This window comes from Prinia subflava, chromosome 23 (assembly GCF_021018805.1).
Source record: "Prinia subflava isolate CZ2003 ecotype Zambia chromosome 23, Cam_Psub_1.2, whole genome shotgun sequence".
NCBI lineage: Eukaryota > Metazoa > Chordata > Aves > Passeriformes > Cisticolidae > Prinia > Prinia subflava.
Genome location: NC_086269.1, coordinates 6,390,866 through 6,404,638, shown reverse-complemented (window position 1 = coordinate 6,404,638; position 13,773 = coordinate 6,390,866). Strand labels below are relative to the sequence as shown.

Below are 13,773 nucleotides of genomic sequence, written 5' to 3'. Positions count from 1 at the left end.
ACTTATCCAGCTTTTGGAATGTCAGTTGAGTGATCAAGTGCTCCACTGGGGCTCCAGAGAACAGCAGAACCAGCAGCATCACAGCAGATGAGAGGCTGACTTTTCAAATGTCCCAGAATAATGAAATCATTAAGCTTGGAAAAGCCTTCTAATAACACTAAGTCCAACTGTTCACCCATGTTCACCATTAACCCATGTACCCAGTTGCCCCAGCCACATATTTTTTGAACATTCCCAGGGATGGTGACTCCACCACTGCCCTGGACAGCTGTACCACAGCTTGGCAACTGCTTTGGTGAAGAATTCTCCCCAATATACAATCTAAACCTCTACTGGGGCAGCTTGAGTTCATTTCCTCTTGTCCTGTCCCTTGTTCTCTGGGAGCAGAGCTGGCTGCACCCTCCTGTCAGGGATCTGAGGAGAGCCAGAAGGTCCTCCCAGAGCCTCCTTTTCTCCAGGCTCCTGTAACTGTGGGGAAGAGAGGTAAAACTGACAAAGTGGGATTATGGCAGCAGGAGAACGGATTGTGCAGTGCTCATTTTGTGGTACAGTCACATTCCTCCAGCCCTGACCGTCATCCCAGCTGCTTCCCCCTGGCACTGTAAGTCATGAGCATCTCTGTGTCCCTCAGATGTCCAATGCCATGAGCCAGATGATTGGGCTGAAGGAGAAGGGCTTGCCCCGCATCGCTCGGCTGCTCCAGTCCAACAGCTCCGAGGTCGTCCGCTCTGGGGCCTCTCTGCTGAGCAACATGTCCAGGCATCCTGTGCTCCACAAAACCATGGGTAAGTCCTTCCCCTACGCTGGATCCCCACTTTCAGCTCCATGGGATCTGCCCAGCTCACTTTGTAAACCCCATAAGGAGACCTAGCCAAGCTCCAGAACTGGAGCAGTGTCATTTCCTCTGGCCCCAAGGACAGTCACCAGTGCTGTGTGACGTGCTATGCTTTACAGACAGTGACAAACCTGAGGACCAGGAGGGTGACAGTGTTTTGGGAACTGAGTTGGACTTGAGTACCCATGGCCAACAACACTGCCCTTCTAAAGGCCTGCAGCCCTCATTTTGTCTTGGAAAAATCCACAGATGACGATTATGCCTTTGCTGTCCAACACTTCCAGTGCCTCCCTGTAGAGATAACTGTTTGGTGTTAACACAAATAGCATCATTCACTTGTGACAAATTGTGTTTAATTGTTGATTGGAACATTCCTCCACCTCTTTAGCTCACCAGGTGCTCCCAGATGTGTCCCGTCTCCTGTCGTTCCAGTCTGGAAACACCAACAGCTACGGGGAGATCATGACATCAGCTTGTTACACTCTGAGGAACCTCATCATGTCCAACCCCCACCTGGGAAAGTCTTACCTGTCCAGCAACTTGCTAAATAATGTAGTGAGCCTGTGCCGGAATGGGTGAGTGTGGGGCACAAAGCAGGGGCAGGGACAGATCCAGACTGACCCCAAAGCCTTCCCAACACCCTTCAGAGCCAGAGTAGACCATTATTCCTTCTCAGTAAAGGAATTGGGCATGTTAGTGGGCAGAAGTTCTCAGCACTGGTTTGTTGGAAATAAGCAGGAGCCACCCAGGGTGGAATTTGCAAAGAGGCCTCTGGAAGTTTTCTGGTTGAATTTTAGGAAATTCTAAAAAGAACTGAAGCACCAACATCTTAAAATCTTTTAAAAATAGTACTTATAGAGCTTATAAAAAAGAGGAGAAGTTTTGTATCTGCTTTACACGACCAGATGGTGACAGGACAAGGGGGAATGGTTTCAAACTAGAAGAGGGGACATTTCTACTGGATATTAGAAATAAATTCTTCCCTATGACAGTGAGGAGGCCCTGGCACAGGTTGTCCAGGGAAGCTGTGGCTGCTCCATCTCTGGAAGTGTCCAAGGCCAGATTAGATGGAGCTTGGAGGAACCTGGGCTAGTGGAAGGTATTCCTACTCATGGCAGGGGGTGGGACTGGATGGGCTTTTAGGTCCCTTCTAACCCAAACCACTCTGGGGTTCTCTGATCTCTGAAAAATTCCAGCCCTCAGAACAGAGGATGTCAGTGACTTCCTGGCTCCTGGGCTTCCCTCAAACTTTGTCATGAAGGTCAGGTCTGAGGTTCAACACTGCAGGTACACAGGGCTGTGCTTCATTTTATGTGCAAATCTGTTCATCTTTTTGTTGAATCATTATCCTCAAGATGCAGCTCTGGGGGAACAGAGACAGGAATTATTTTAAGTACCTCCTTGGTCTACTCCTGTATTTTACACCAGCTGAGCAATCTCATCATATTTTACCTCTTTCTATTTTAGGACTTGGTTTGGGGTTTGGTGGTAGGAATTCTGTCGTGTTTGTTATCCATATTCCCTGCAGCACAAGCCTGTCAAGCCTTGCCAAGTTCTGTGTTCATTACTGGCCAAACTGGTGTTGAACTTCCATTATCTTTGACCATGTTCTCTCCATCCTAGGCTTTCATCTCTCCTGCCATCTGTCTTTGTTTTAAAATGCCTTAGACAAGTAACCCATTGTTTTCTGTTGTGAAAATCCATTTGCATGCCTTCATCATCCTTTGATAAAGTTCTTCCAATCCACCTCTTGTTCCATGGCGGAGACACTCTCAGTCATTACACGGGGCCTTCTTGTTTAATTTGGGCTTGGGCCAAGGAGCATCACTCTATTTGCTGCTTTTATTTGCTTCCACTCTCCAACGAGCCCAATTATCATGAAACCCAGCCCTCTTCTAAGCCCTCATTTTGAATGGTATTTGCTCGTGCTGAAGTCCCACTGTGGCTCCCTCAGATCAGTGCTCAGTAATTTGCTGCTCCAGCACAGCCTTGCTCAACCAGGGCTGGGAACACTTTAATTGCCTTGGCTGCTGGGGATGAGCTTTTTTGGAGGTGACTCACTGAACTGTGAGGAGTTACCAAACTCTGTAGATGTCTCCATTCCTGCCTGGATCACAAAATCCTCCCAAGAAACTCCCCAGTTCTTATAGTGTCCAAAACTTGAGTTGTTCCTTTTCCTCCAATACTTGTTTTTGTCCCCAAAGATTTTTATGCTGTTCAGTTCTTAGAGAAAAAGAAAAAGAGAACAATTTCCACCCAGGAGTAATCTTACTTGTTCAAGCTGTATTATTTCAGGCTGTTCTAGTAGAGCAGAAGCTGGAGAGACTTGGGACTCTTGCTAGGTCACAAGGTGAAATTTTCCCAGTGTCATGTGTCACCTGTGAAGATAAACAAGAAAAATTTGGTTGGGATTTGTCCAGTCCTATCTCAGAAAGCCTCCCCACTCCCCAGTGGAAATCAGTAAGTCCCCACCTCTCCTGGGGGCTGGCTGAAAACCCCAGATCTCCACTGTGGTTCTGAATGTGGTGAGTCCCACGTCATCAACCTCCTCCTCCCCAGCACCGCAGGCAGCAGAGAGCGAGGGGACAGGGGGGCCTAAGGGTGACCCAGTGCCAGGGAGGACCCAGGGACACTCTGCACCCTGTCAGGACTTTGCAGTTTTCTCTGTTAATCTGCCTCAGTTCCCTGTGGACATTCCCTGGCCCCCAGGCTGGGGTTGGTGTCTGGGTGCTCCCTCCCTGTGTCTCCTGTGCCACCCACTGATCCTGCCCTGTGTTTCTGAGCTGGGCTCTCACTGCATTACCAGCTGCAAACCAGGAGCTCCATCTGCTCAAACAACTTCAGAGTCGTAGCTTAGAAAGAGACTCCAGACTCCAGAGTTATGGATCTTGCCTTTTCCCATGTTCTCCTCCTTTCCCATGTTTCTTTCTCCTCATGTTTCTCATAGCTGGATTTTGACTGAAAGGCAGAAAGGGTTCAGCACTTTATCTGATGGATGTGGTTTCTTCCTCTTCCTGGAGCATCCTAATTAAGTAATTGTCTGTGTCTCCTGCAGATGCTGTCTTCTATGACATGGGGTTCACAGACAAATGGGGTTCCTTCACTCTTTTTTATCCAAGTTGCCAAAATATTGAATATTTCCTTTGATTTTTGGTGGTGTTTCTGAAAATCAAGCCACTGGACCTGATTTATTTGGGTGTTTGATTTCCTTTTTATTTTTCTTCTCCAGCTGTCTGAATAATATTTTCCTGCTTATTTTCGAGCAACATTATTTCACTAATTAAATTAAAATTCTCCTCATTAATTCTACTGGCTGTCCTTGAAGCTTTTCCCAAAATCTCTCCCTGTGCTTTAGAGAATCACATTTGCAGTTCATCCCTTTACCATGGATTTATTTCTGTTTCTCTTTGTTCCTTCACTTTTCACACCATTGCTATTGCAGTTTTATTTTGCAGTTCAATTCCACCACAGCATTTCACCAAAATTAATCTTTTGAGAAACTCAGGTCTTCCCTGTGCCAGAGAGTCCTTCTCATCCACACATTTCCAATTTCCCATTTCTTCCAAAGATTGCACCTTGATCTCAATTTTATAATCTCTTCACATCCTGAAGAAATCCTTGTTGTGGGAATTCCTTGGCATTCTCAGTGACACACATAAAGTTTTTTGTACTTTTGTCCTTTGAAGAAGGGTTATTTCTGTCCATTATTTGATATCTATGGACAAGATTCTTGTCTTTTTTGCCCCCATTCTGTTTCTCCTCATTCCCCACCATCTCCTTCTGATTGTGTCTTGTTCATGTTTTGTTGAGTCTGTAGCTGTTTGGATGACTCCTCCTGCTGCCACCAGGGGACATCTCCCTCATCGCCTTTCCACAAGTTTTCATGAATAATTCTATTTGTAAAAGACAGACTGTACTTAAAAGCAACTTTGATTCTCAGGCAATTTGTTAGTAAGGAATTTTTCCCCGAAATCAGCTGTCCTTGATATTCTGCTCCATGTTATCTACTACTATATTCACACTATTTTGTTTGGGATATGCTGCTTTACCTACTGAAGTTGGCATCACAGTTCCACCAGCTCATATTGAGCTTTTTATACCTAAATTATAGCAGTCAATGTTGTAAGAAACAGTCAGAAATTCTTCTGCCTGGATTCATAAATGACTCAGGTACTGATACTGGTCATTTTGGATTGAAAATCAAAAACTTCTGAGGAGTTCTCTGGAGACATAGTGGCAAAAAGTACATATTTAGCATTGAACATGCTTAGCATAAGCATGAACAACTTTAAACTACAAATCCTTGAAAGAGAGACTTCAGTTTGTGCTCTGCCCATCGGATCACAGCTACCCTTGGGTTTGAAGGGATTTAATGGCTTTTCAGCCAGAAAATGTTTTAAAACATTGTCGTTCTGGTGACAGAGCATAGGATAGTTATAATAGAGAAGAGATTTGGCAATAAAACCTGTTTTTTCTGTCCCAAAGCATTGCTCAGGAATCTCTGGCCGTCCTCCAGCCCTCCACACAACACCAGGAGCTGCACAACACCTTTGAAGTTTATGACCAAGTTAAACTCAGTCATTTCTTTGGTAACAGCTGCTGTGTATGTCAGGGAAATGCTCCAAAATTTACTGGATGTGGTTCCATCCCTGTCCTCCCACACTCTAAGTGTGGAGTTGATGTCCCAGGTTCCTCATGACCTATTGGTCCCATTTCTTGTAGGCTTTTGGAGACTATTTTGAGGAAATGTTGTGAGGACTGCTTTTGAGGAAACAAGGTTTTTTGGAGCTGTATCAGACAGGGAGTGTCCTGAGCTTGGTCCTGTTCCTCTCTATCACCCTGGATGGGACAGGCTGAGGCTGCTGCCCTGAACCCAAAGCAGGAGTCTCCCATAGCCAGGACAAGGCCCAGGAGATCAGGAGCAGTGATGGGAGCCAGCAGGGAGGGGATATCTGGGTATGAAATGTTCCAAAATTATAAAAGGTCCTGCGATGACTCATGGTTTCGAGCTGTTACGTGAGCAGGTATCTGTTCCTTTGTGCTGAGTAAGGGCTCTGGGCTGCTTGCAGATGTCATTATTGCAAAGGCTCCCATCCCTTGTCCTCTCCAGGCAGCTCCGAGCCTGCTGCTCTGCCCCCTCCCAGGGGAGCCACCCACGCTGTCCCTGCAGACTCCAGCAAAGGGTTGGCACCATTTCCTTTCTCTTTCCCTTTCTCAAATTTCAGACTCAGCTCAGTTTTATGCTCATTTTCCCACTCAGATCCTTCCCTCTCTTTCATTTGCCCTTCTCTGGTCACAGTTGTCACACAATATTGCTGAGAGAGCAGGAGGGTGTTACTGACACTCCTGATTGTGGCTAGCCAGGCTCCCAGCTAGAGCTGGGTCTGTCTCAGGTGGTCAGCAGTGTCTGTGGGGTGCTGCTCTGTGCCTGCCATAATCCTCCTGTTGCTTTCATCTTCCCAGCTCCTGTCCAAAAGCAGCTGAAGCTGCTCGACTTCTCCTGACAGACCTTTGGTCCAACAGGGAGCTCCAGAGTGTGCTCAAGCAGGTAAGGACAACACTCCTGCTTCTTGGAGTCAGGAACAGCCCTGAGTTGTTCACTTGCTGAAGTGGGGAGCTGGTAAAGGTCCTGATCCATCAGCGAGTAGGGCAGGGCCCCAGGGGAGCCTGGGGTACTTAGGCACCCACCTGGGATCTGAGCAGGCGGCAGGGGATCACTGCTGGGACTGCCTCTGGGGACAAAAGCAGATGGTGATGTGCCCATGTCAGACACCTTCCTCCCTGGGGATGGTGCTGGAGTGCTCCTCAGAACAGCCCCTCCCTCTGGGCTGGGACTCGATGGGTGTTTCACCATCATTTAGGGGATTCCCCTCACTACAGCCCATTGGGTCCCAGCGGGTGCCTGGCAAGGTCCCTCCTCTCTTTCCCCCCATTTTCTTCTGTGTCCATAACCCTGCCCTGTGGTTACATCCCCCTGCAGTCAGGGTAAGCTTTCAAGCCAAAAGGAGGAATATTTGGGATTTGTTTTCCTTTCTGCAACAGAAGCTGGGAAAGTGCAGAGCCAAACAGGCACTGAGCCAGCTCCAGCCCCCTCCTCCAGGTCCCACCTCCCAAGCCCAGCTCCCAGCTCCAGCTGCTCCCAGCTCCCAATTCCCAGCTCCTGCTCCCAGTGGCTTTCTTCGTACAAGCTGGGTTTTTCCAACTCAAGAGCAGCAGCACCTGCAGAGAGTACAGGGCCAAATAAAAAAGAAAGAGGAATCCCTAGAAAGGGGAGCACCTGGAGGCAGGAGCAGAGCATCCAAACCCTGTTCCCACATTGACAGTGAGGGACTTTCTGCACAGGAGCTGGGGTAGTTTTGTGCCAGGCTCTGCTCACAGCCCGTGCCAGCTCATTTTGGTGTGACTGAGTCACTCTGGTGTTCACACAGAGGTTCATTGCATAGGTAAACATCAGGGGAGAAGAATGGGAGTCTGCAGGGGTGCATGCATCATGCAAAGGCTTCTGCTCTGTTTTCTGGATAAGGAACTAAATGAAACAATACTCAGTGAATGATTAAATAAAAGTTGCCTCCGAAAACCCAGTGGCATCCAGCTCCTGGATGATGGACGGCAATGCGAGGAAAAGCAACCTGGTCTAGAGGAAGGTGTCCCTGCCCACGGGAGGGGGTGGAATGAGATGAGCTTTAAGGTCCCTTTAGCCCAAATAATTCCATGGTCTCTGATTCTGTGGAGTTCATCAATAAGGATGACAAAGGTACCCGGAGGGCTGACAGAGGAGGTTGGCTGAGAATGATGCATACTTTGCTCAGTAGCTGCTCTCAGTGTAGGAACTGATATGCACTCACTGCAATTCATGTTTCTGCTTTTTCAGCAAGGGTTTGATAAGAATATGATGGGCTCTTTAGCTGGAACGACCTTCAGGACCCTCTCCTCCAGATTTTAGAGCCTCTCCATGCACAATTCAGGCTGCAGGTGAGAACATGGCCCTTGTGGTGGATTTGGGGCACAGGAATCCTTTGAGATTGTTGTTACTTTTGATCACCCCAAAAGTGTGTTTGTGAGATTTTCATCCCAAACCTTCCCAGCCCAGTCTCTTTTTATGAGAGGTCAGAGGCTGTGCTGTCCCTGGGCCCAGGGCAGATGTTGCCCCCACTGCCCAGCTGTGCATTTTGGGGATGCTCAGCACAAATGTCACAGGAAAGACAAAGCTGCTGGGCTTGTTCCTCTCCCTTCCTTTGCCAAGCAATCACTGATTCCATGCATTTGTCCAACCCCTTACAGGTGAGATTCTTCCTAGAATTCTCCCTGGCAGTGCCCTCATTCCTGAACTTTGAGGAGTGTAATCCAGACAGTGCCAGTAATGTGCAGTGAATTCCAGCACATTCATTCAGCTGTTAGCCTTAGCAATTGTTTGAGCCCTTAATCTACCTGTCAACCTCAGGTCAGAATTGAGAACCATATTCTGACAACTGAAAATCCCAATAGAGAATCCAGGGAAGAAAAACCATGGGCAGAATTTTCAAGGCATAATTATGGGTTTGTATTCAGTGTGAAATGAGAATTTAACGCATCAGGCACTTTTCACTTCTGATTCCCACTGAAGGAAAAAGCTTTAAGCATTTTAAAAATACCAGAGGTCTCTTGGATAGTGTCTGAGATTATGCAGAGGGAATTATTTGCTCCCTCCCCCAGCATGGTCCTTGTGATCAAACCAGAAAAAAAAAGTACCAGAGGCCCTTCCTTCCCTCTGCCCACAAATGGATCTCACTTCCTGCTCTGTTGGGATGTTTCCACTGGGATTCTGAGGAGACTGGAAGTCCAGGATGAAAAGCTATGGGAGCTGAGAAACTGCAGCCAGGCTTAGAGAAAAGATTAAAGTTGGGGATTGCTGTAATGAAAAGATCTCTTGAATGACTTAATTATCTGGGCTTTTGCTTTTTCTTTGTTTTATTTTTTTTTCTATTTCAGAATTTGGAGTTGTTTCATGTCCTGGAAGAACAATACTTCCATGATTCCTTAGGATGTTAAAGATGTAGAGAGTTTCTGAGTTCAACTCAACTGTAAAGCAAACCAAATGTGGATTTCATGTGGATGACACAGATATTTTTAAGCATTTTCTTCTTTTTAGGGGGGAGAAGGGACTTTTATATACTTTCTTGATGTCAATAATTATTTTTTTGCCAAGAGTGTGTCTGTGTAACTCTGGGTATGATGTTGAGGTGTGTGCAGGCAGCACATACAGAGTGCAGGTGGGGAGCAGGATCTTCCTCCAGCTTAGTTCCCTGTTTTCCACCCAAAGTCAGGGTGATTGTGCAGTTTAATCCCTTTCAGGGTTTTATTCCAACTCCACCCAATCCATGCACCAAATACTGCCATGCTAAAAATTTGTCACAATGTGTTTTTGTCCACAAACACAAAAAAAATTGATTTTAGGTCAAATTCCCCCCTTGCATCTGTCCATTATTAACAGATACACACAAGGATGCTCTTCTTTCCAGGGCTGATTATTCCTAACAGTTATGAACAAGGGCTTCTTCTCTGCTTAGGATTTTTCTCTGATAATTGTTAGCATTTTCTTTCCTGTCACATGAACTCTTTATCTCAAGAAGCAAATCGACACCTGCAGACTCTCTCCCAAGCCTCAATCAACCTTCCCTGAAGCTGTTTGTGAGAGAACAATTGGGACACAGCTGCAGAGCTTGAACATTGCGAGGTCCTGAACCATTCTGAGCACCAGAACAATTCCAGTTCCTGACTCTACCTGGACAAAGGTGGCATTTGAGAAGCTGAGCAGGACAGACCAAGTGTTTTCTACCTGGAATCATTGACTGCCACAGGAATGAAAGAAGGGAGGGATGTGGCTTCTTTAATCATATTTTGTTTTCATTGATCAGTGTAAAGAACTGGCATTAATGTGCAAAGGAATGTGAGCACTTGCGTGATGTCAGGTTTGGAAATGTTTTATTTCTCGGGATCTTGGATTGCATTAATGTGCCTGTGATGCTGAGGCTGTGATGAGGGACAGCTGAGCTCATTTCAGAGCAACTCAATTCTCACAACCTTCCTCTCTCCAGAAGAAAAATACCCTTCCTGTGGAGGGAACAGCTCAGACTGACAGGGAAGGAGGAGTTGAGGCTATATTTGCTGCCTGTGCTGGTTATTCCTCAAAGGGTGCAGGGGCATGGGACCCTGTTTTTCAAATATTAGGGGCTCAGGAGGTGCTTGGGAAGGATGCATTATGAGCCTGGAAATGGGAAAGCTGTCTCATTTTAAGTGTCAGGCTCCTAAATTGGTGGGACTCAGGATATTCAGGTCACACCCATGGGGTGATTTGTGCCCACTAAAGAGCCTTGTGAAGCTCAGGTTTGCTCTGCTGCAGTTCCAGTGGCCTCGTTGATCTCTATTTGGAGCACAGGGAGCTCCTGCCCACAGAAGGCCACTTCCAGCTGGTTTTCCTCTTGGGCTACAGGGGTGGCTTCATCTCCTGCACTTTAATGAGCAGCCACTCCTTGCCCATGTTCAGTCAGGAGCTTTCTGTGCTGAGCTGTGGCCAAATGAGAAAGGGAAAAAAGCCCTTTTGAAGTGGAGAGGCAGAACCAGGAGAATCCAGTAGGACAGAAGTGTTCCAGAAGGGTTTAAACAGAGCAAAAGCCCCAGCCCGTGGCAAAGCCCTTCCACATCCCCCCAGCAGTTCCCTTGCTGCATATGGATTCCCAGATGCAAAATGTTCCAAATGCTTTGGGCAAGACCCATCTGTGGATATCCCCAAGGGCTGCAGCACCCAACAGGGTTGGTTCAGTTTGGGTGTAAAGTGCTCTGTGCAATTTTGCATTCAGGTTTGTTCTGTAAGGACATGTCCAACACAAGTCCTGGGAGCGAATGTTTTTCTCTGGAAAACTAAGTGGGGAAGCAAAATGGAATGATGAAATATTGAGAAAATTCACTCTAATTTGCTGTGATTTAGGCTTTATTTTAAAACAGTGCAGCTGCTTTCACCCATAATGCAGTTATTGAGTCACTGTACAAGGCACAGAGTTGTAGCTTTATGATCATCAGCTCACAAATTTACAGGTATTTAATTAAAATTAAATTTACTGGAGATTCCATTAGTGATTATTGGACTCCAAGAGACATTCATCATTCACATAAATTTTATTACAAAAACCATTGTTACAGTTGTTTTTATTATAGAATTTTTTCCAAGCTAACAAAATGATAAAAATAAAATCTGTCTCCATGCTCAAAGCTCTTCCAACATGACTGGGCACAGCCCTGAGCAATCTCACCCAGCTGGGATGTTGTCCCTGCCCTGAGCTAGGCACACCAGAGAGATTCCTCCCACTGAGCTGTTTTAGGATGCTGTTTGTCACTGCTTGCAACCCTCAGGGTAGAGCCCACTCAGGAGAGCCATGGGCTGCAGGAATCACAACCATTCTGCCATTCCAGGGCTGTTCTGCAGCTGGATCTTCCCCAGGAAATTTTCTGATACCCTCCCTTTTCCTCTCAGTCTCTCTTTAAAATCTGGACACCAGACTGCACCCAAGTCAGTGAAGTGACTTTGATGCCCAACTGTGAGAAATGGAGAGAAAATCAGACGGTGGAATAACTGGTGTTGCTCATAACCAGCTATCCTGGGAGCTCAGTGAGGCTCCCTCCAACATAAATTAATGCTATTTTCACCTCCAGTATAATTTTTTTCATTCTGGGGAGGCATTTTATGATTTTAACTGTGACATATTCTCTGATGAGGCTGTTTCCTGTTCCTTGCTCCTTGAAGAGCCAGGATAGGGCTCACCCCCAGGACAGGGACAGGGCAGGTCTGTGGCACAGGGATGGAGGATTCCTGAGGAGGAAGAAGGAGTGTGGCCAGCAGGAACAGGAGCAGTTGGACACCCAGCCATGTAAATAAATACTCATTGTCCTGGGCGCAGCAGAGCTTTTTTGGTCTATTTTCTTATAAATACTTTGTTTATTTTGTGTGTGTACAATCCCACCCCAGCATTTCAGAAGCCTCATGGACAAGTCAAAGGCAGTTTTATTCCTTTGTGAACACACACCAGTGTGAGACCAACTCAGCCTTACCAGTCCATAGCTCTACAGTGTATTCTGTACGATACAGGTATGTGAGAAAAATGTCTTGGAGTTTTGTTTTGGCTGTACTGTATGTATTTGCTTCATTGGAAAAGCTGAAATCAATAAAAAATGCTGGAATTTCTTCAAGCTTTCTGGTTTGGATGGTTTTATTTTGGTTGTTTTGCCAGTGTTAGGAAAGAAAAAAGGTCTGAAAGGTCTGAAAAAACACTGTTACCCTGCAGCAGGAATCAGCTTGGACTGTTCTGCTTTACCCAAAAGGAGTAAGGAAGCTGTAAATCACATTTCCTCCAGCCTGGCACTGCCCAGGCTCCCCAGGGAATGTGCACGGCCCCAAGGCTGCCAGAGCTCCAGGAGCATTTGGACAACACTCTCGGGGATGCACAAGGTGGGATTGTTGGGTGTCTGTGCAGGGCCAGGGTCTGGACTCAGTGATCCTTGTGGGTCCCTCCCAGCCCAGGATCTTCAATTTTTCCATGATTTCATCCTCAGTGGGTTTCTCTCCCAAGAGCTTTCCCAGCCATCACTTCAGTCCATCAAAAAGTTAATTACCATTTGTGTCACTGCTGGAAGGATCCAAAGGCTGTGGCAGGGAAAACCCCTCAGTTTCTTCTGGACCTGTCCCACCTGAGCTGTGGTTGAAGCTCCCTTGCTCTGATATTTAAAGTGTGTGGTGAGGGCAAGGGGATCCTCCCCAGTTTCCCTCTGGGCCAGGCTGGGCAGGCCCAGCTCAGAGGAGTTCCTCACACAGACCCAGCAGCTCATGGCAACTCAGTGACCTCCTGTGGACCCTTCCCAATGGAATGATTTCCTTCCTGAGCTGAGGAGCCCACAGCACCAAGGGCAGAGCGTGAGTGACCCCAGGCTTCTGTTGGGACATCACAGCCCTTCCTGATCTCTGCTCCATCCCTACCCATACCTGATATTTCCTTGGAGTCTTTGAGCTATCACTGGGATGGGCTGGCCATGAATGGTCCATGGAGTCACCTGCACGCCCATCTCACAAAACAAAAGATTATTTCACCCCATGTGTATTGCTTAACATTTCACTGTGCTGATGTTTGCCTGTCATTTACCTCCCTTTCCTTCCTGGTCTCTAGCTCCCCAAAATTCCACAGACATTCCTCCATCCTCAGGAATGTCATTGATTTATCAGGTATAGCAGCTTGTAGGAATCTTCCCCATTTCTCACAAGCATCACAAACTGGAAAAGGTAAATACTTGCTCTTCTCTGCTCCTCTCCCTCCTGAGTGCTCCTTCTTCCCATACCCACTGCCCCCCGGTTTCCTTGCAGGTCATTCCCCTCTACTGGGAGATGCTCTGACTTTTTGGCTCATTCTTCTGACTCCAGCCGGTTGTTCCTTCCACTGTTTTTGGCAGATTTAGTGTAGTGTATGTTGAACTTGGAAGAGGTTGTGAAGCCTTTCCTATTTTTGTCTTCAGCTGTTTGAAAAACACCTGCTGGTACCCAGGCCCAGTCTCCTGCTGCTTACCCAGGCCAGCTGCTTTTTGCTGTTCCTCAGAGAATTCCTCACTGCTGGGATGTGCTGGGATTGAGCTTCAGGATGATGAATGCAGCCCACACTGCCTGGAATCTCCCTCTAAGTTTCTGCTTTGGAGGATGAGTCTGTGGTGGTGGATATGAGGGCTTTTGTTGAGCCCAGACCTTTCCTGCTAATCAGGACCAAATTGGAAGCTGCATCTGCACCCTTTGGGGACTCCCAGCCTGCTCCATGGAATTGCTGTTGACAACAGCAAAGGATTTGGTCTTTCCATCAGATCCTGCAGGAACATGAGCCCAGTGCACACAGGGAGAGCTGAAGTGCAGGATGAACAAAGGACTTTTG

The 13,773-nt window shown here is 46.9% G+C and overlaps 1 protein-coding gene across 1 annotated transcript in view; it reads left to right on the top strand.

The window, feature by feature from the left end:
- The window catches only part of PKP1 (plakophilin 1), a 48,486-nt gene extending 36,441 nt beyond the window's left edge, over window positions 1–12,045 (top strand). Inside the window, 5 exon segments of the mRNA XM_063418349.1 lie at window positions 632–785; window positions 1,224–1,410; window positions 6,299–6,383; window positions 7,707–7,807; window positions 8,804–12,045. Coding sequence (XP_063274419.1) covers window positions 632–785; window positions 1,224–1,410; window positions 6,299–6,383; window positions 7,707–7,778 — 498 coding nt within the window. The 3' untranslated portion in view covers window positions 7,779–7,807; window positions 8,804–12,045.
- Window positions 12,046–13,773: the final 1,728 nt, after the last annotated feature.